Raw genomic sequence first — 20,931 nt, 5'->3', positions numbered from 1 at the left:
AACCATTCAGTTTTATCTTTTCTTTTTTAACGAGATAGTATAGTATAATGGTTATATTCTGGTTATACTCCAAAGTAGTGTTATCCATTAAAAAAATACAATGTAAGCCACAGTTAGAATTAAAAACGTTTTAGTAGCCACATTTAAAAAGTAAAAAGATACTGAGATAAATTTTAATAATATATTTTATCTAGAATTTATATTGTATCTAGTATTTATCATTTTGAAATGTAATCAATATAAAAATCATGAGTTTTTAGAAGAAAGTAGATAGGAGAAGGGAAGTCTCAGAGAAAGGGAAGATGGAGGTTGGCTAAATTTGACCTTCTCTTCTGCCACCTCTCCATAGCCTGGGGGAGAAGTGGAGGAGGACGAAAGAGAAGACTCTGCTCCTCTGGCTCTTTCTTCAGTTGAGGAATGGGGTGGTTAATTCAGAACATGAATGAGAGATTAACTTACTTGCGGTTCTTCCTCTAAACAGAGTACTAGAAAAGGCCCCTTCCCTAGAAAAGGCCCACTTGGCACCCTGGTTGGTAGCATATATGTGTCCATTAAGAATCTACAATGTCTTTTTCTGACCCAGACTTAAATAATAGTCTTGTTCTCTCTGTCTCTGTGTGTCTCTTAATGTCCAAGCTTAAATTCTTCCCTGGAAACACAGGAAAGGAAACGTTTGTAGTTGATTTTCCAAACACAAACCTTGCTTTTATAGTATGGTTATGACAACCATCTCTGTTTTGGTAAAAGTTAGCCTATTACATTTTGCAGTTCAGATTTTGGCAATTTGGAAAAGCCACGGTCATTGCAAACAGTTAAACTGGACATTTTGTATATATGTTTAGTACTGTAAATCAGAATTTTAGGCATTGTACAGGCAGAATGAAAACATAAAGCAGATGAATCTGGCTTAACATGTAAGGTTCAGAGAAAACTTCTTTGAGGAAGGGACTTGGGCACTGAGATGTGAAGGGTAAAGAGTTAATATTAATAGGCAGTGCCAATGGAAAAGAGCTTTCCAGGCAGAAGGAAAAACATTTGCAGAGGTCTGCAGTGGGAATTGAGAGTTCAGAAATAAACCATACATTTCTGGTCAATTGATTTTCAACAAAGATTCCAAGAGAACAGATTTTTCAACACTTTGCTACTGGAACAACTAGGTATCCCCACATATAGGAACCTTGGACCCTTACCTCACACCATTCAGAAAAAGTAACTCAAAGTGGATCATGGACCTACATTTTAGAGTTAAAGCTGTGAAACCCTTAGAAGAAAATGTAGGAGTAAATCTTTGTGATACTGAGTTTAAGCAGTGGCTTCTTAGACAAGGCAAGAAACATAAGGAAAAATAAATTAGACTCATCAAAATTAAAACTTTTGTGCTTCAAAGGATACTGTCAAGAAAGTGAAATGACTGCCCACAGAGTAGAAGGAAATATTTGCAAGTCATATAGTGGATAAAGAAGCTTGTATACTGCTACTACTAGGAAAATGCTGCATAACTCAAAGAGTAGGTTTGTGGAAAGAGGTCAAAGTCTAGTGTTCGGACGTGAATATTTCTTGATTTGAAAAGTTGAGCTCTACCGCAAAGCATTCTCCTTTTCATTTCTTTCAGAATGAAATTTGTAATCTAGCTTGATGTTAATAAGCATCTTTGGCTCAAACTATCCATTTCTGAGGAAACAGGTGTAGACTCCATTGGTCTGCTGAGAGTTCCTTAGTCTAGGAATCCATTACTCCATGGTATGGTTCATTATGAACAGGGTCTCTCCTTGTTGTAACTTTAGACTTTGCTTTTAATACTGTTTAGATTCCAAGTGTTCTGCCAAGACTTTACACATTTTGCTTCCTTTTCAAATAACTAGGAATTTAATAATAAAATAGTCCAAACATCTTTCTAAATCAGTCAGAAGCTATATCGTATCTTGCCTAGTCTGTTAGAACCAGTGATCTGAATTTTTTGCAGTTTACCTCAGGATACTTTGCCCTGGCAGCTGCCTCCTGAGCCACGGTCTTGATTGTGTTAGCTACTTTTCTTCGTCAGCTCACCAAAAGAGTCCAGCCAGGAAAATGGAAAAAGGAAAATCTAAAATTGTCCTTTCCGTTTTTTCCCGTTAAAAAGTGGCTCTGGAAATGTTTCATGCAAGGAAGCAGTGGTGGAAAATCTCTTGTTTGCGCTTAAGCTTTTGAAGAGAATGAAAACCTTTGGTTTCTAAATTTTCTGTTGAAGAATTGATTATTTTATTGGGGGTAAACAATGTGAATTAATGCATAGTCTGGCTTCTAGGTAATTTCTATACCAGAAAGCCTAATTCCCTGAACCAAGGAAGAGATGGGTGTAATTTAATATTCCTAATTAGAATAAGTACATATATTCAAAATTCAGTAAAGATGTCATAAATCTCATTATATATTCATACAGATTATTTTAATCAGTTAATGACTATCTTATTCATGTATTTTAAAACAGATGAGCTCCAACAAGAAATGCTGGATGATGTACAAAAGAAATTGATGAATTTAGTAAATAGCACAGAAGGAAAAGTGGACAAGTATGCTCTGCCTTTTATTTTTATGTATTTTATGGGGATCACTTTTATGGTAAAAACACACATGTAAATGTGTGTGATTAAGTTTTAAAAACCTTTTGTTTTTCTTATATAGTGATGAGTTGCAGGTAGTTTTAATGAGGGGTCAGTAACTTGCCTTCTCTTGGTTTTTAAATATATTTTCCCAGCTTAAGATTCTTTTTCTTAAGACTGTATGGAAGAGATCACCGCAGTATGAAGTACTTCGAAAATATGAAGTTTATTCTTACCATTCTTTTCTGTTCTCTTTACTGCCCTTAAGTGGACGTATCTTGCTCAAGTGCATTAGGTGTGAAACCTAAGTATACAGGTAGTATGTATCTTTAACATTTTAAAGATTTAGATATTATTAGCAAATTTTTAATAAATGTGAATGAATGGGGAAATGTAAGCATAACCATTAAGCACAAGAACTGTCCATCACCATTTAGGATAGGGAGGAGAGAGAAATCTGAAATGTCTCCTTATAATATCAACCTAAGCAGACACTGAAAATTACTAATGAAGCTCCAATCTCAGTTGATTATTTGATTGAAGAAAGTGGGTGGCTTGTTAAGTGATGTTTTTAAAGGGGCACATTTTGAGTTGTTTGCGGTGTTCCTTAATTAGACTTGTCAAGATTTTGTTAAAGCTGCTTTAAAATATTTTACTGTTTAGTGTTCTTTGTAATTAACTGCTGTTTAAGTATAATTAAATATTTATATGTTCATTATTTATTGTTTGGGTACACTGGATATTGAAACAATTGACAAGTTAGCTTGCACTGTTTCTGCCTTCATTTTCAGAGTCCTGATGAGAAATCTCTTCACTGGACACTTCCACACACCAAAACATCAGCGTCATGAAGTGTTACGATTAATGGGAAGCATTCTAGGCATCAAAAAGGAGGAAATGGATCAGGTAACTGAACATTGAATGCCATTCTGAATATATTTATAACTAGAATACTTGGCATCATATAAAAGAATCTCAGTATATTTATAACTAAAATACTTGGCATCATATAAACATTTTTTTCCCTGTGTTTTATATAACTTTTGCTGAATACAATAATGTAGAAATGGAATCATTTTATATTACAGAGAAGATTTGTGCAGTTTGTATAATATTAGCTTAAATGTTTTATAACTTATAAGTCACCATTCATATCAGAATGCTGAAAGTTTGAGAGATGACAGCCCTCAGGTTTTTTTTTTTTTTTTTAGCCCTCAGGTTTTATTTGAGATAGTGCTTGGGATGACATTTCAGTGTATATATAGCTTCCATCAGTAGGAAACTGGGAAATGGACTTGCAAAGCATGAGTTACTGCCATCTGAAATCATGTAAAAATGCTTCTGTTTTCTTTTCTTGTATTGATCATATTTTCCTCTTTTAAAACAATCTTTCAGTTGTTGACTGAAGACCAGGGCGGTGTTACCAGGTGGATGACTGGGTGGCTTGGAGGAGGATCAAAGAGTGTTCCCAGCACACCTCTGAGACCAAGTCAGCAGTCTCTGCTTAATAGTGTAAGAGTCGGCTTCGTTCTTGCTGAATAGGAGTAGTGACATTGCTGTGCATGACATGCATTTGCAAGGAATTAGACTTCTTTTTCAGGTTATTTTATACAGCCCTGTTATTTTGGAGCTGTGGAAACTGAGATCCAAAGAGGTGATTAGCTTATGGATAGAAAGCCAGTTTTAATAGTTTTATTGCATACAGGTTTTATTTTAACACTTTGTTTGCATGATACTTTTATTTTTCAAAATATTAACTGTCCCTTCATTTTTGATTATACTGCTATCAGCACATAATCATTTGTCTCTTACTACTAAATTATTAGATTCTCAAAGACAGAGGCTCTGTTTTATGCCTGTATGTATCTATGTAGTCACTGGGCCAGTTGAATGCTTATCGAGCACCTGCTGTGTGTCAGACTGTTCTGAGCATGGAGAGTGCAAGCTACACACCAGATGAATGAAGTGCTTTTCTTCAAAAAAACTGACATTCCGGTAGGAGGTAGCAGTTAATTAACATGGAAACATGACCCCTGGTATACAGTAGGCTTAAAATGAGTATTAATTGAGTTGAGTACCACTGTGAGTTGGAATGTGGAGTTTACTTCTTTATGTATGTATGTATGTATGTATTTTTAACTGAAGAGGAAACTGAGGCTAGGTGACCTACCTGAAGCTGGTGAAAGAACTCTTAAATTGAGTGGCATAAAATGGAAAGTTCTACACTACATTATTTTAATCTGACAATAATATTACTGGTGACCTTTTACTGTACTCGTTGATTGGGTGCTACTGTAGAAAAATGTGATTATTTGATGCTTGTTTTCTGTCGATGCCTGTGTATCGGTTAGAGCAGCAACGCTTTTAAGTGTTCATAAGGCTGGCTTATAAAGAAATGGCCAGATAGCATGACTAGTTTTCAATATGAATTAGAATAGCTGGTACAGTTTCTTAGTCGTAGTGAATATAATCTTATTATCTGCCTAATATCCAAAATATTTCTTCTTAGTCTTTTTCAGAACTTTTTGTTAAATTTCTAGAAACAGAATCTCATCCATCTGTTCCACCACCCAAGCTTTCTGTTCATGATATGAAACCTCTAGATTCACCAGGAAGGAGAAAACCAGATACAAGCACACCAGAAAGTTTTAAAGGTAAAATCAGACACTTATTTTCTTCTCTACAATTTAAAAAGTTGACGATTCATGATTATGTTTTACAGTGATACCAACTGAAGTTGTAGTGTTTTTGAAAATGTGCAATGACTTCTTCCAAAATTCCAGTAAGGCATTAGATTTTGGCTTCATATATATATATTCTTATAGCAATCTGATATTTAATTAGCTTAGGTTAATTTAAGCAATATGAAATATTTTCCCTTTATAGGAATAATTATCTCTCTGCATAAGCCACCTTGAATTATTCTTGGGAGTGCTTGGTAAACCTTTGTTCACCCGTTTTCCTTTCTCACTAATAGTGCTTATTGCTAATCAGAGTTAGAATTGTAGTTTATATAGTTAGAGAAAGATTTTTTTCCATGTGATAATCTGAGTATTACACTCAGTAACCAAAGTTGGTATGTTAATAATATTTACAAGAGCAGTTTAGTAAACTAGCTCAGACAGGCAAGAACATTGTGAAGAGTTCTTATGTGTTGAAAGGCCTGCCTGAAAGCAAAGGGTTTGGTGGTTCTACAATATGTGGATGTAGTTTTCTATCCTGCTAGGTTGTAAGGATCTTATTTATGCTATTCATATCCCCTGTGTTGGCATGCAGTCAAGTCTCTTGAGTTCAAATTGAAGTATCATCCGTTAGACTCTCTGTTCCCATGCACGTGCGTGTTGAGTTGCTCGGTTGTGTCTGACTCTTTGCGAGCCAGTGGACTGTAGCCCTTCAGGCTCCTCTGTCCATGGGATTTCCCCCTGGAGTGGGTTGCCATTCCCATCTCCAGGGAATATTCCCAACCCAGGAATCAAACCCGGGTCTCCTGCATTGCAGGTGGATTCTTTACAGTCGGAGCCGCTAGGAAAGCCCGTTAGACTCTGTACAGATTATTTATTGGAAGGGCTATATGTTTTATCTGAAATCTTCATATTTTAATAGACTAACATGTTTGCTAGCTAGACTGTAAAGGTACATATTATATACTCTCAAGTTTATGTCACTTGCTCAGTACTTAAATGTGGATAAGATACTGAATTTATATTCTGAAATTTTAAGAACTTTTTTAGTCCTTCTCTCAGCTCTCAGAAGTTGTTTAGTCGTGTCCAACTCTTTGTGACCCAGGGATTGTAGCCTACCAGGCTCCTCCATCCATGGGATTTTCCAAGCAAGAGTACTGAAGTGGGCTGCCATTTCCTTCTCCAGGGGATCTTCTCAACCCAGGCATCGAACCTGGGTCTCCTGCATTGCAGACAGATGCTTTACTGTCAGAGCCACCAGGGAAGCCTTCTTTAGTCCTTACTTAGATGAATGTTTCTATTTTCCTGAACTTTTATAGAAAGTGAAAGTAGTAAAATTATTTTAAATGTTTGTCTGCTAAATTTAGGCTTTAGAAAAGTCTTAACTTTAATGTGTAGACTATACTAAAAACAGTTTTTCTTGTCATACTGGATTTTATTCTTCCTTTAGTTAGTTAGTTTCTGGCTGTGCTGTGTCTTCACTGCTGCAGGCTTGTCTCTAGGTGCAGCGCGCAGGGGCTGCTCTTTGTTGCCGTGCGCGGGCTTCTCATCGCGGGGGCTCCTGTTATTGTGGAGCACAGGCTCCGGGGCACACGGGCTTCAGTAGCTGCGCCTCCTGGGCTCTAGAGCGCAGGCTCAGTAGTTGCCGCGCGCGGACTTAGTTGCTCCAAGGCATGTGGGATCTTCCTGGGCCAGAGATCTAACCCATGTCTCCTGCATTGGTAGGTGGATTCTTTACCACTAAGCCACTAGGAAAACCCCAGTTTTAGCATCTTTCAAGATTCTAAAATTTATTTTGGCAGGGTCTCCCTTCCCCCTCTCCTCCCCCTGCCCTTCCCCTTCTTTCCTCTCCTTTTCTTTCGTACACCTCCCCACTTCAGTTATCAAGTCACATGCCCAGCTTGATTAGTGTTGCTCAGAGACAAAAGCCAGAGCTTACCATGTAGCTATTTCAGAGTTTGGAAAATTGTCATTCACAGGAAAAAGTACAGCTTGCAGACCCAAGGGTGCTCAGTGATAAGTAGATTTGATACATTTGTCTCAATGCTTCCTTTGTTTTAGAGGCCTCTTTTATTTTAGTTTCCCATCACTGAAGCTGGTGTCTTTGAGGGGTTGCTTGTCTCTGAACAAAGAAGTTGTTAATGGCCTTGGGTAATAAAGCAGAATTCTGTCCACTAAGACTTTAGGGCATAAACTAAGTGCTGTTCCAGTAAAAACTTAATTATTCAGCCTGACTTCACAGAAAAATAATCTAATGAGAATTGTTTTTAAACCTTTGACTGTCTAAAAGATGACCGTTTAATGTAAGACATACATTGCTTTTTGTTTTGGTAAATTAATATTAAATCTGATGTTATTATAATATGGGTGCCAATTTTTTTCAGGACCATTTTAATTATTTGGGCAAAACAAGTTCTCAAGTCGTCCCATCTTTCAAATGGTTAGATAGAATTTGCCTGGCAACATGAAACACTTTTTAGAAAACTGTTGTTAAAATAAATGACATTAATCCCCAGAACTGGGAAGCTCCCTACATGGTTCAAATGGCTCACTCCCCAGAGAGTATCTTTGCCTGTGTAATCCCCTTCCTCTTCTTTGTCCCCTCCGGGTGCACAGGTCTCTACCTGATTACATCTCTCCTTCCCTACCTCATTCCATGTAGATGGGAATTCCCTGGTGGCTCAGATGATAAAGAATCTTCCTGCAGTGCAGGACACTTGGGTTCGATCCTTAGATTGAGAAGATCCCCTGGAGAAAGGAATGGCAACTCACTCCAGTGTTCTTGCCTGAAGATTCCATAGACAGAGGAGCCTGGTGGGCTAAGTCTGTGGGATCACAAAGAATCAGACACAACTGAGCAATTACCCCTTTCAGCACACAGTACAACACACATAACTGGTATTAAGTATAAGACAGCGATGCTAATGTGTTTAATAATATTAGCTCTACATACAAATATTTCTCTCTCCCATTCCTTTCTCTTATTTATTGCTTCTTTCACCTTCTATGTTTGATAGACACCCAGCTTATCAGATCCAGAACCTAGCAGCGTATAAGTTACATTTATTTGGGGGCCAAATCTCAGAACCTAAAACACATGTATACCAGTGACCAGATAATACGTGGGAGACTAAATCATCCTTGTTTTGTCATCTAGATACAGCAGAATCCAGGGCTGGTAGAAGAACAGATGGGAATCCATTCTTGGCTCCCCGCTCTGCAGCTGTGCCTCTTATTAACCCAGCTGGACTTGGACCCGGCGGACCTGGGCATCTCCTTTTGAAACCCATCTCAGACGTTCTGCCCACATTTACCCCTTTGCCAGTATCGCCTGACAACAGTGCTGGAGTTGTGCTGAAAGACCTTTTAAAGCAATAGATTATTCTCAAGCCAGAGATGACACATATAGCACTTTAAAGAAAAAACCGTGAACACTATGTACATACTTTATCACAAAGTGGCCTTTGGAAAAAGTCATGTATTTGTTTGCAGTTATACTTTCTCTAAATGTAATACTAATATTCTTAATGCTTTTAGAAATTGCAAGAGTTAAAGGAGGAAGTGTTTGCTATCTTATCTCCTTTTTTCCCCCTGTCTCATTTGACCTAACTTAAGCTAGAAACATTCTTTTTAATTTTAATTTACAAAAGTAAGAAAAATAAAAAGACAAAAATACTAGTAGCTATATATCAGTTCTTTCCTTTTCAAGCGCATTTAAACTAGAGACGTATAGTTATCTTTTAAAGATAATCAGTACATTTACCAAAAAAAGGAGGGGGGGGAGCAGAAAATAGGAGGGGCTTATCCACATAGTGTAAAAATTGATCTAAAGCATATTATTTATCTTTAGGCCAAGAGCAAGGTTGTCCCTGGGAGGCGACAGGTGTCCTGAGGTAGAAGGCGTGCTGTTTGGCTCTCTGTAGACTGAGCAGAGAGACAGCACGGTTTCATCCAGGACCCCCGCCCGCCCCTTGTTCACAGTCATAGCCACCTCTTCCTTCCCGGCTCCTTACCTTCTGGCAGCCCCTCGCATTGCTCCTGTATAATTTTGTCATTTCAAGAGTGCCATTCACTGGAATCGTACAATGTAACCTTTTGAGATGGCCTTTTTTCACTCACCATAATTCCCTAAGATCCTTCTACATTGCTGAACCTATCACATGCTTCTTCCTTTTCACTGTTAAGTACATATTGTCACTGTATGGTTTCACTTTAAGAGCTAAAGTGTCTCTTTAAAGATACCATCTTAAAATGTCTCCACACCCCTACTCACAACTTTGATCTAAGTGTTACATTGTACAGCTGCATTTACAGAACTATAATCAGCAATATCCCTAGATACACCATCTCCTGCCTCTGTCTGAGGTGTTGACATGAGAGGGACGGCCACCCAGGGGTCGCCTGTCATCTTCACAGTCACAAGGGCAGTGAGATCACTTGGGCAGCACCAGCACCGGGTGTTTGGAAAGTAACGGTGAGGGAGTATCCCTTTAATTCTTTTATAAACCCCTCATAAAAATCCTGAGTTGGAATTTAATTATATCAGGATGTTCATGTTTGTATTAGTTGTTGAAGTTGTACATTTAAAGACATTTCTTTGCAAATTTTGTAAATTTCGATATGCCTTTAAAATAGAAACATCTGTATAATAAGGAAAGATGAAAATGATACTAATCCAAATATGTAAATAGGCCTGGCTCTGGCCAGGGCCAGATTTGGCTGTTTGTAAACTTTGCTGTGATTACTGTATACTTTGTACTGTATTTAGAGGATTGGAAGTCGCCACGTGCTGCTAGATAAAGCTTGTTTTTCTGGAAAATCTAGTAACTTAGACATTGCTGCTTCAGAACGTCCCCTGTCTCCTTGGCTAACTTATTTATATTGCCATTCTTTATTTAGTATACTTTAAAGGAAGTTGTCATACCAGTTCTATATTAGAACTATCAAACTGCCTCCTGTTGGTTTTGTCCACTATTGTTTCTCTATGAAATGATTGCTCTTAGGTTTTATAAGGTCCTTTCAAAGATACTTTCACTGACCATCCTAAATTATTTGCTGCTTGCCATTGAATTTTCATTTCAGTGTGGAGCATCTGAAATAAAAGTTTCTCAGTTTAAAAAAATGAAAAGACAATGTGATCCTTTATTTTGAAGGCATATAATAACAAAAAAATTTCCTCTTTTAATTTGGAAAGGAGATGCATGGTGGGTATAAGTAGCATGTCATCATATTTTAAATGCCTTTTATGATATTTTCAGTATTTCCTTTCTTGCTTCCAAACAGCCTATCCCCGCTCACCCCATAGCTTAACAGAAGCTGGAAAGCTGTTGTGGGTGGATTGCATATCTAAACATCCCAACATGACCTTACATGGCTGCTGTTTTAAAAGTATGTGACCTTGTCCTAATGCTGCAGTACCTAATGTTTCAATTGTATCATCATCGAAACTATAGCTCACTGGTATGCATACTAAGTGTTGTTGATCCAAACCAGACACAACTCATCTACTTTTCTGAATTAAGTTGTGTCAGAGACGAACCATCTGCTCAAGGAATCTTCTTAGTAATCATATAGTGATGAAGCATATAATTCTGATGTTGGCAGTTGGATATTGCTAATGCTAATTTTATTGCAGAACTTTAACTACAGTAATTTTACTGTTTATTCCTCTAGAAACTTACTAAAATTTGTGGTTGAATTTTACCATCGCTGCCACAGTTTTCCACAACATTCCTAATGGTTTTCAACTGCTTTATTGTAGTAGAAAATTCATCCAGCCATTGGATTTGATTTTAGTATAATACTGTATTTCATGGTTATTTTTTAGTTCCTGCCATTATTGAGTTAAAAACTAAACAACAAAAACCTGGGGGAAAAGGACTGACTTTCTTAAAACCATCCAATTAAATATTAACTATCCCCCTCAAATAAAGCCTCTAATTTATTTTAACCTTTTAATGGACAGTTGAAAGGAGGAAAAAGTCAAAATACTTTTCCAATCAGTAGATGGGAAACAAAACAACAATGCTTCAGGAACAAGAGAGAAATAAGAATTGTTAATAAAGCACTATTATGTATCATACTTAGGGCATATTAATTTTATTTTTAAGGCTAATGAAGTTTTTCATATATCAAAGTATTTAAAACATCTGTTAATAAAAATTAATCTTTAATTTTGTAAACATCAAGTCTAACCTTTATATATTCCTATGGAAAAAAACTTTCACTTTTGTGGAAAAAATAATGGTACTTTTAATGATCTGACATTTGTGATTATTTGCCAGTCTTTACTGTCTAACTTATTAAGGTTTCTCGAGTTAAAACGGATAAGTTGTCTTTTGACTTTTAGGGAAATATCTTATGGAATATTTACAGTCCAACCTTAATACTGGGTTGTATTTTATGGAACTAAAGCAGTGCATATCTGAATTTCTCAGGAGCACTGCAAAGCAGAAAAACTAGTCCAAATAAAAATGATATATGTAAACTGGCAATGTCTTCATCCACAATAAAAAAACTTTTTTAGCAAACAGCTGCTGACTTTTTCTTTAAAAGGGGGAGAAATGACTTACACATGTTGTTTATAGCAGCAGTTGATGAACTACTGACGCTAATATCTTCAAGTGTTCACCGGATGTCTGGTGTTAGGATAGTGTTTGAGCTTTGGAAATGTTAACTATGAACAGTTTAATAGATGTTCAAGGTTATGTGTGCAAAGAGGATCTGAGAGGTTTTAGCCAGGCCTTTTTTTCCCAGAGGTGATAGTATGCATCAGTGGGCTCTTGGTTTTTCTGCAGAATGATCGGCTATGTACTCAGTTTTTCTTAGATGTGGAACTTGGTTTTTTTTTTGTTCATTTGGTTTTTTGGCTGCACTTTGTAACATGTGGGATCCTAGTTCCTTGACCAGGGATTGAATCCCTGCCCCTTCTGCCTCTTTGGAGTCTTAACCGTTAGACCACCAGGGATATTTCTCCCAGGGAAGTCCCAGAACTTGTATATTTTTAACTATTCATTGTGGTAGGATTGGAAGGAACATGAGTTTTAAAGTTGAGAGATGGATTGGAGTACAGATTTTGAACCTGTCTGTGTGACCTTGAACAAAATCCATTCACTGTGTAACTGATTTTTCTTATCTCTAAAATAATGCCCACCTGTTAAGCTTAAGGGGTTATAAGGATCAAATGACCTGTTCATTCATTTCTTGTTGTTCAGTCCCCAAGTCATGTCTGACTCTGCGACCCTATAGACTACAGCACACCAGGTTCCTGTGTCCTTCACTGTCTCTCAGAGTTTGCTCAAATTCACGCCCATTGAGTCAGTCAGACAATAATTGAGTTATCTAACAAACTCATCCCCTGCCTCCCCCTCCTTCTTTTGCCTTCAATCTTTCCCAGCATCAGAGTCTTTTCCAATGAGTCGACTCTTGGCATCAGGTGGCCGAAGTAGTGGAGGTTCAGCAGTAGTCCTTCCAGTGAATATTCTGGGTTGATTTCCTTTAGGATTGACTGGTTTGATCTCTTTGCAGTCCAAGGAACTCGCAAGAGTCTTCTCCAGCACCACAGTTTGAAAGCATCAATTCTTTGGAGCTCAGCCATCTTTATGGTCCAACTCTTGCATCTGTACATAACTACTGAAAAAAACCATAGCTTTGACTATACAGATCTTTGTTGGCAAAGTGATGTCTGTGCTTTTCAATATGATGCCTAGGTTTTGTCATAGCTTTTCTTCCAAGGAGCAGGCATCTTAATTTCATGGCTTCAGTTATCATCCACTGTGATTTTGGAGCCCAAGAAAAGAAAATACGTCACTGCCTCCACTTTTCCCCCTTCTATTTACCATGAAGTGACAGGACCAGATGCTATGATCTTAGTTGTTTGTTTGTTTTTTTTTTATGTTGAATTTCAAGCCAACTTTTTCAGTCCCCTCTTTTACCTTCATCAAGAGGTTCTTTAGTTCCTCTTCACTTTCTGCCATTAGAGTGGTATCATCTGCATATCTGAAGTTGTTGATATTTCTCCCAGTAATCTTGATTCCAGCTTGTGATTCATCCAGCCTGGCATTTCACATGATGTACTGTGCATGTAAGTTAAGGAGGGTGGAATATACAGCCTTGTCGTACTCCTCTTCCAGCTGGGAACGAGTCGTTCTATCTGTTGCTTCTTGACCTGTGTACAGATTTCTCAGGAGACAGGTAAGGTGGTCTGGTACTCCCATATCTTTAAAAATTATCCAGTTTATTGTGACCCATACATTAAAAGGCTTAGTGTAGTCAATAAAGCAGACATAGATGTTTTTCTGGAATTCCCTTGCTTTTTCTCTGATCCAACGGATGTTCACAATTTGATTTCTGGTTCCCCTGCCTCTTTGAAACCCAGCTTGTACATCTGGAAGCTTTCCCTTCATTTACTGCTGAAGCCTAGTTTGAAGGATTTTGAGCATAACCTTGCTAGCATGTGAAATAAGCCCAATTCTATGGTAGTCTGAATATTCTTTGGTATTGCCCTTCTCTGGGATTGGAATGAAAACTGACCTTTTCCAGTCCTATGGCCACTGCTGAGTTTTCCAAATTGGCTGGCATACTGAGTGCAGCACTTTCACAGCATCATCTTTTTAGGATGTGAAATAGCTCAGCTGGAATTCCATCACCTCCACTAGTTTTCGTAATGATGCTTCCTAAGGCCCACTTGACTTCATACTCCAGGATGTCTGGCTCTAGGTGAGTGACCACACCATCATGGTTGCTTGGGTCATTAAGACTTTTTTGTGTAGTTCTTCTATGTATTCCTGCCACCTCTTTTTAATCTCTTCTGCTTCTGTTACATCCTTACCGTTTCTGTCTTTTATCCTGCCCATCCTTGCATGAAATGTTCCCTTGATATCTCCCATTGAAGCGATCTCTAGTCTTTCCCATTCTGTTGTTTTCCTCTATTTCTTTGCATTGTTCATTTAAAAAGGGTTTCTTATTTCCCCTCGCTATTCTTTGGAAGTTGGCATTCAGTTTGGTATCTTTCCCTTTCTTCCTTGCCCTTCACCTCTCTTCTTTACTTAGCTATTTGTAAGGCCTTCTTAGACAACCACTTTGCCTTCTGGCATTTCTTTTTCTTTGGGATGGTGAGGTCACTGCCTCCTGTAAAGTGCTATGAATCTCTGTCTAGTTCTTCAGGCACCCTGTCTACCAGATCTAATCCCTTGAATCTATTTGTCACTTCTAGTATAATCATAAGGGATTTGATTAAGGTCATACCTGAATGGCCTAGTGGTTTTCCCTACTTTCTTCAATTTAAGTCTGAATTTTGCAATAAGGAGCTCATGATCTGAGCCACAATCAACGCCAGGTCTTGTTTTTGCTGACTCTATAGAACTTCTTCACCTTTGGCTACAAAGAATACAATCAGTCTAATTTCGGTATCGACCATCTGGGGATGTGTATGTATAGAGTTGTGTTGTTGGAAGAGGGTGTGTGCTGTGACCAGTGTGTTATCTTGTCAAAACTCTGTTAGCCTTTGCCCTGGTTCGTTTTATATTCCCAAGGCCAATCTTGCCTGTTACTCCAGGTATCTTGATTTCCCTCTTTTGTATTCCAATCCCCTGTGATGAAAAGGACATCTTTTTTTGGTGTTAGTTCTGGAAGGTCTTATAGGTCTTCATAGAACTGGTCAGCTAAAGCTTCTTCAGCCTCAGTGGTTGGGGCACAGACTTGGATTACTGTGATGTTGAGTGGTTTGCCTTGGAAACAAACTGAGATGCTTTATTTCACAAAATTACAGTACTTTAACAGCTTCATCTTTTAAGATTTTAAATAGCTCAACAGGAATTCCGTGACCTCCACTAGCTTTGTTCATAGTAATGCTTCCTAAGGCCCACTTGACTTCACAATCCAGCACGTTCATTCATAATATTTATTAAATGAATAAGTGTACCACTAGTGGCAATGCCTACTAAAGTCTGTAGTTCTACACAGATGTTAGAAGTTGTGATAATCACTGCCCAAAAGTGGATAAGAATGTCAGGGATGGGGGTGTTACTGAATCCAAGTGTTGTTTCTAGAAGGTAAGGAGAGGTAAAAAGCGTGAAGTGCTTGTTGCTCTGATGGGATACGTTGTAAGAAGAAGCTCTCAGATTTAGGAACTGGCTCAGGAAGCTGATGGTTTTGACTTGGAGAAGTGATGGTGGAATGGAGGGAACAAAAGTCATGTTAAGCAGGTTGAGTATGTGCTGAGCAAGTGATGATGGTGTTTATAGGCAACTCTTCAGAGAAATCAGGTTAGGAAAGGGGATAATGGGAGAGGAAAGTAGGGTGGAGGCAGTTGTTAGCTGGGAGATTTGAACATCTGTCAGTGCTTTTGGGAAGGACACATAGATAAAAAACGGTTCTTGCCCAAACCGATTCTATTGGAATACCAGTTATTACTAACTTGAACCTTGTTTTCCTATCCTTGGGATTTAGGTCATGTGAACATATATCATATATCTGAGAGTTTTATGGCGTGTTGTTATTATAATTTAATACATCCAGTAAATTATTAGTCCATTATAATTACAACGATATTTGTTTTGGAGATAGAGAAAAACTCAAGAATGTTCATAAATGCATCCCCCTTAAGGCAAATATTTGAACCCTTAGATGGTTTTCTGCCTTGGCTATTGCTGTGTATCTGCCTTTTAGCCCTTCTTGGGTTGAGAAATTAATACTTTGCACTATAATGATATTTTGACTGTGATCATTTTCAGCTGTGACTCTTTTTTTAACAAACGTACTCTCCTTTTCATCTCTGATATTCTTAGACTTCAGTGAACTGTTTTTGACCCTCAAGAATTAAATCTCAGTGATTGAAAATACTTGTGAACTTAATGTAACTTAAGAGTTTGGTAAAGTTGTTTTCTAGATATACTTGGACTGTTAAAAATGTGAGACACATTATATTATTTTGTAAATTATGAGGCATTTTTGATGTTGAAGGACATTATATTGTGAGAAAGTTCCCTCTAATAATGGTGAATCAGTCTCAAGCCCTCTGGACCCATGGGTAAATGGATATATTTAAAGGGCATTCATGTCCCAGAGCAAGGAGCAGCCCAGGTGTTGCAGGGAAATATGATTTCATTTAAAGAAAAGAGTTGAGGGACTTCCTAGGGGGTCCACTGGCTAAGACTCCACACTCCCAACGCAGGGGACCCAGGTTTGATCCCTGGTCAGGGAACTAGATCCCACATGCCACAACCAGGAGTTTGTATGCCCCAACTAAAAAAGATCCCATATGCCAAACTAAAGGATCTCACTGGTGCAGCCAAATACATAAAGTAAATATTAAAAAAGAAAGAAAAAAGTTGGAAAAACAGTAAAAGATTTGCTTGGGTTTCCTATGCAGCTCCTTCCGTTTAGCTGTATTTAAAGATCCACCATGTCATCTAGGAGTTAACACATTAATCCCTTTATAAAAGGATTTTCAGGCACTCTGTGAATAAAATGGGGATAGTGGTGATAAAGTTACAAGTTGCAGACTAATGAGGTAATTTTTTATTTTTGAAAACTCATATGGAATGTATAGTCTTTGAAAAATGTTGGAAGCATTTCAAAGTCATCTCTCTAAGGCATTTGCAGGGCCTCATACAAATTTACTACTAGAATAGTCTGGGTACAGGCATTCAAACTGTCGTTCTCTTTAGGACCGCACTTGCCAACTGAAGCTCCTGTGTTGAAAAATATTGATGATGGTAAACATCAATTCTCCACAGAATTGCTACTTGAAGAAGTTAATACTTCCATTTTTAGAAGTCTTTTCACTTTTGTTTTTTTCCCTTCAGACACTAGTTTTACATGGTGAAAAGTAATTTTACCCCTGCTGTCATCCTTTAATTTGTATCTGTGTACGTGTGAAATATTCTAAACATTTAAGAAGAGACAACAAGGATATTAGGAGGGACGTCTGGGCACGGCAGTGTGAAGATGTCAGCTAATCCTCCCTACAAAAAAACAAGTATAAAACTGAACTGGTCAAAAACAACCATCTGGGGGCCCTGGTAATCGACCAACGGCAGACAAGAGATTGAAAAATATTGATATTTGAGAAACCTCTAGAGCTACAGGTTAAGAACACTGACATCTGTAGCTTTCCTGCCTGCAGCTTCCCCACTCACCAGACCTCCCAGTGTTTCTAGTACCAATCAGCTATGGAAACCAGTGACCCAAGGGGGGGAACTCAATGACGGGGGCTGGGGGTGCGGGTGGAGGCTGCAAAAGCACATGACTGTCACTCACCGGTGGTGAACGGGGAAGGAAGCATGGTGGTGTTGCTAGCCTGAGGCTTCCCTTTACACAGGGCAAAATGGCCCACCAGTATGAATTTAATGGGGAGTCCCGGAACTGAGGAAGCCATGGGAAGGCCCTGGCTGATGGGAACCAAGAGAGCCTGGTGGGAAGAAAGCCTGAAGGCATCGTGAGACTGGCCTTTGTGAATGTCTCAATCCGCACGCAGATCCACTGCCATGGACGGAAAGAATTTGGGCTCGAGGAGTTTAACGAGCACAGCCTCTACTGACCACTAAGCCATGCGGGGCACCCTCTGGGAAGCCAGAGTGAAAAAAGATGAAAACAGCAGTGCTTTTTCGGGAGACGTGCTCTGTGGCACATGGGATCTTAGTTCCTCAATCAGGGATTGAACCCTTGCCCCGTACATTGGGAGCACAGAGTCTTAACCACTGGACCACCAGGGAAGCTCCCCCAAAAGATAAAAATAATATAAAAACAGCAGAGCCATCGGCAGTTGCAATCTCTCCTGAGGGACACAGATTTCTCAGCTTAAATCCAATCAAGTTTTTAAAAATCAGAAAAATAGCAGAATCATTAGGGCTACAAGTATAATCTAAATTGTCCAGATTTCAGCCCAAAATTAGGAGTGAAGCAAAGAAGAAAGTGTGACCCATACATAGGAAAAAGGCAGTTAGGAGAAACTGCATGGGTCTAGGTCTTGAATTTAGCCCACAAAAACTTCAAAGCAGTGATTGTAAATGCAAAAATTAAAGGAAAGTGTTTAAAGGATACAGAGTAAATAAATACTTGTATACTTATTACCCAGCTTTATCAAATCTTAACATTATGCCATATTTTCTAAAGAATTTTTAAGACTTTTTATTAACATTTTGGATGTAGACACAAAAGTAGAGAGAGAAGCAGAATGAACCTGTGTACCCTTTACCAGCTTCAGTGATTATCAACGCAAGATTGACTTTCAACTCTCATTTCACTTACTTCCCTTTTTCAGTTTGAAAGCATTTTCACATACCATGTCTTAAAACTGTAATAACTACAGAGCCAGTCTTGCTTCTTTTAGTAGAACAATAGAGATGGTCAAATAATGTATGCCTCTCCTGTTCCAGAATTCTCTGGGAGTCTTGTTAAAATTTGACGTCCCATCTGCATCCATAGAGAAGTTTCCACAGTCTCTCCTACTTTTGGTGTTAAAAGTCCATTCTTTTGTGTAACATGGTGACATGACATATGATAGTTGTATACATTTTTAATTTTATTTAGCAATTAAAAGCTGACAGCATAATAATATTCTAATTTAGGAAGGGGTTGATTTTACTGGTCTGGTAAATTCAAGAATCTGAGAGGCACTTGTTTTGTGTAGACCGTAAATAGGAAATGAGATAATTTGGACATCATTCTATTATAAAGTTATATTTAAAATATTAAGTTTGCCCCAAACCTCAATCCATTATGTGTCGGGAAGCAAACAGGCCAAAAGGAAACAGAGATAACAACTTAAAAGAATGCTATTAGCTATATTTTTTGTGTGTTGCTCTGGTGGGGCCCCATGGCAAAGAGTGTGCTTACCTAAAATCTTTTTGTAAAGATCTCATATTTTATACTTGGTTATATGTTAAAACCACAATCAGTTAAAACAATTCATGAGAAAAGTCCAAGTATTTTCACGATTTGCTGAATTTCCTAAGAATTCCAAGTATGTGCAAAAAATCCTGACATCCTTGAAAAGTTGGTTACATTAAAGTACACATGAGACCACACGTATCAGGAGAAGAAATCTTGGAGCAGAAGTTCAGAAACCTGTGTTCCAGTCCCTATTCTGCTTCTAATGATATGAACTTGGGTAAAATTGGATCAATTCGTCTCTCTGGGCCTTAGTTTTCACATTTTTAAAATTAGGGGGTTACAGTTCAGTTCAGTTCAGTTCAGTCGCTCAGTTGTGTCCAACTCTTTGCGACCCCATGAATTGCAGCACGCCAGGCCTCCCTGTCCATCACCATCTCCCAGAGTTCATTCAGACTCACGTCCATCGAGTCCGTGATGCCATCCAGCCATCTCATCCTGGGTCGTCCCCTTCTCCTCCTGCCCCCCAATCCCTCCCAGCATCAGAGTCTTTTCCAATGAGTCAACTCTTCGCATGAGGTGGCCAAAGTACTGGAGCTTCAGCTTTAGCATCATTCCTTCCAAAGAAATCCCAGGGTTGATCTCCTTCAGAATGGATTGGTTGGATCTCCTTGCAGTTCAAGGGACCCTCAAGAGTCTTGTCCAACACCACAGTTCAAACGCATCAATTCTTCAGCGCTCAGCCTTCTTCACAGTCCAACTCTCACATCCATACATGACCACATGAAAAACCATAGCCTTGACTAGAGTAAACGAGTTATAAGGTTCAGGACTTGGTCGCCTCCTCAAGGCAATGTTCTTTTTTAACATTCTCAAGACTGGTGGGTCAACAGTACTTGCACTGTTGACCAATCAGTGCCTCATGGGAAAGAGAAAGAGGGAGAGAGAAGGAGAGAGAGAAAGAACTAACCTTTTCCAAGGGCCTACTGTGCCTCGGCATCTGCTAGGTGCTTTATGAACACTATCTCCTTTACAATACCGTGACATGCTTTTGCTCCCCGCCCCTGTTTTTTCACTGCCCTATGAGGCATGTGGGATCTGAGTTCACAACCAGAGAATCGCCCATGCACCCTGCTTTGGAAGTGTTGGATCTTAACCACTGGACCCATTTACAGCTGAGAACCTGAAGCTCAGCAAGGTTAAAAACTTTAGCTTAGAGTCCTGTATTTGTCCAGCCTCTCCAGAGAAACAGAACCAATACCTTTAAAGGTCATTGTATGTTTAACATAAGCATGACAAGGAGGGAAGAAACCATGAAGGATGGGATGAAGTCATCTAAATACTTAAAAATGCAAACTGTGTTTGCAAAAATATCATAAAGAAGATTAAAAGGCAAAAGACAAACTGAGGAAAATATTTGCATTACAACTTATAGAGCATAATATGAGAACATGTGTCATTTTACCAGCAAACATAATATTGAGCTATTTCTATTAAGAAAAAAAAAAAGAAAACACAAACCACCACCCTTCAAAGTGAAGTGAAAGTTGTTTAGTCGTGTCCGACTCTTTGTGACCCCATGGAATTTTCCAGGCCAGAATGCTGGAGTGGGTAGCCGTTCCCCCCAAACCAAAAACCACCAGTAGGGTGGAATCATTTTGATTTTTTTATTAGTTCATGGGAGTAAACTAATATGTGTCTGATAAGACAGGAGACGTGTCCACTAAGTCAGGAGTAGAAATGGATTGGAGGAAATACTCCACAAATAGCTGAACGTTTGGGTCTGCAGAGCAAGAGACAAGTCAGGGATGCGAGAGGTATTTATTTAGAGTTGTGTG

At 38.6% G+C, this 20,931-nt stretch overlaps 1 protein-coding gene across 1 annotated transcript in view; it reads left to right on the top strand.

Annotated features, from left to right (window-relative positions):
• Nucleotides 1–8,688, top strand: part of TRIP11 (thyroid hormone receptor interactor 11) — a 65,164-nt gene extending 56,476 nt beyond the window's left edge. Inside the window, exons 17-21 of the mRNA XM_052659841.1 lie at nt 2,468–2,549; nt 3,371–3,485; nt 3,975–4,091; nt 5,089–5,233; nt 8,418–8,688. Coding sequence (XP_052515801.1) covers nt 2,468–2,549; nt 3,371–3,485; nt 3,975–4,091; nt 5,089–5,233; nt 8,418–8,638 — 680 coding nt within the window. The 3' untranslated portion in view covers nt 8,639–8,688. The remainder of the gene's footprint in view (nt 1–2,467; nt 2,550–3,370; nt 3,486–3,974; nt 4,092–5,088; nt 5,234–8,417) is intronic.
• Nucleotides 8,689–20,931: the final 12,243 nt, after the last annotated feature.

This window comes from Budorcas taxicolor, chromosome 21, assembly GCF_023091745.1.
Source record: "Budorcas taxicolor isolate Tak-1 chromosome 21, Takin1.1, whole genome shotgun sequence".
Lineage (NCBI taxonomy): Eukaryota > Metazoa > Chordata > Mammalia > Artiodactyla > Bovidae > Budorcas > Budorcas taxicolor.
Note: the sequence above shows the minus strand (reverse complement) of the source record. Positions and strands in the feature narration are given on the sequence as shown.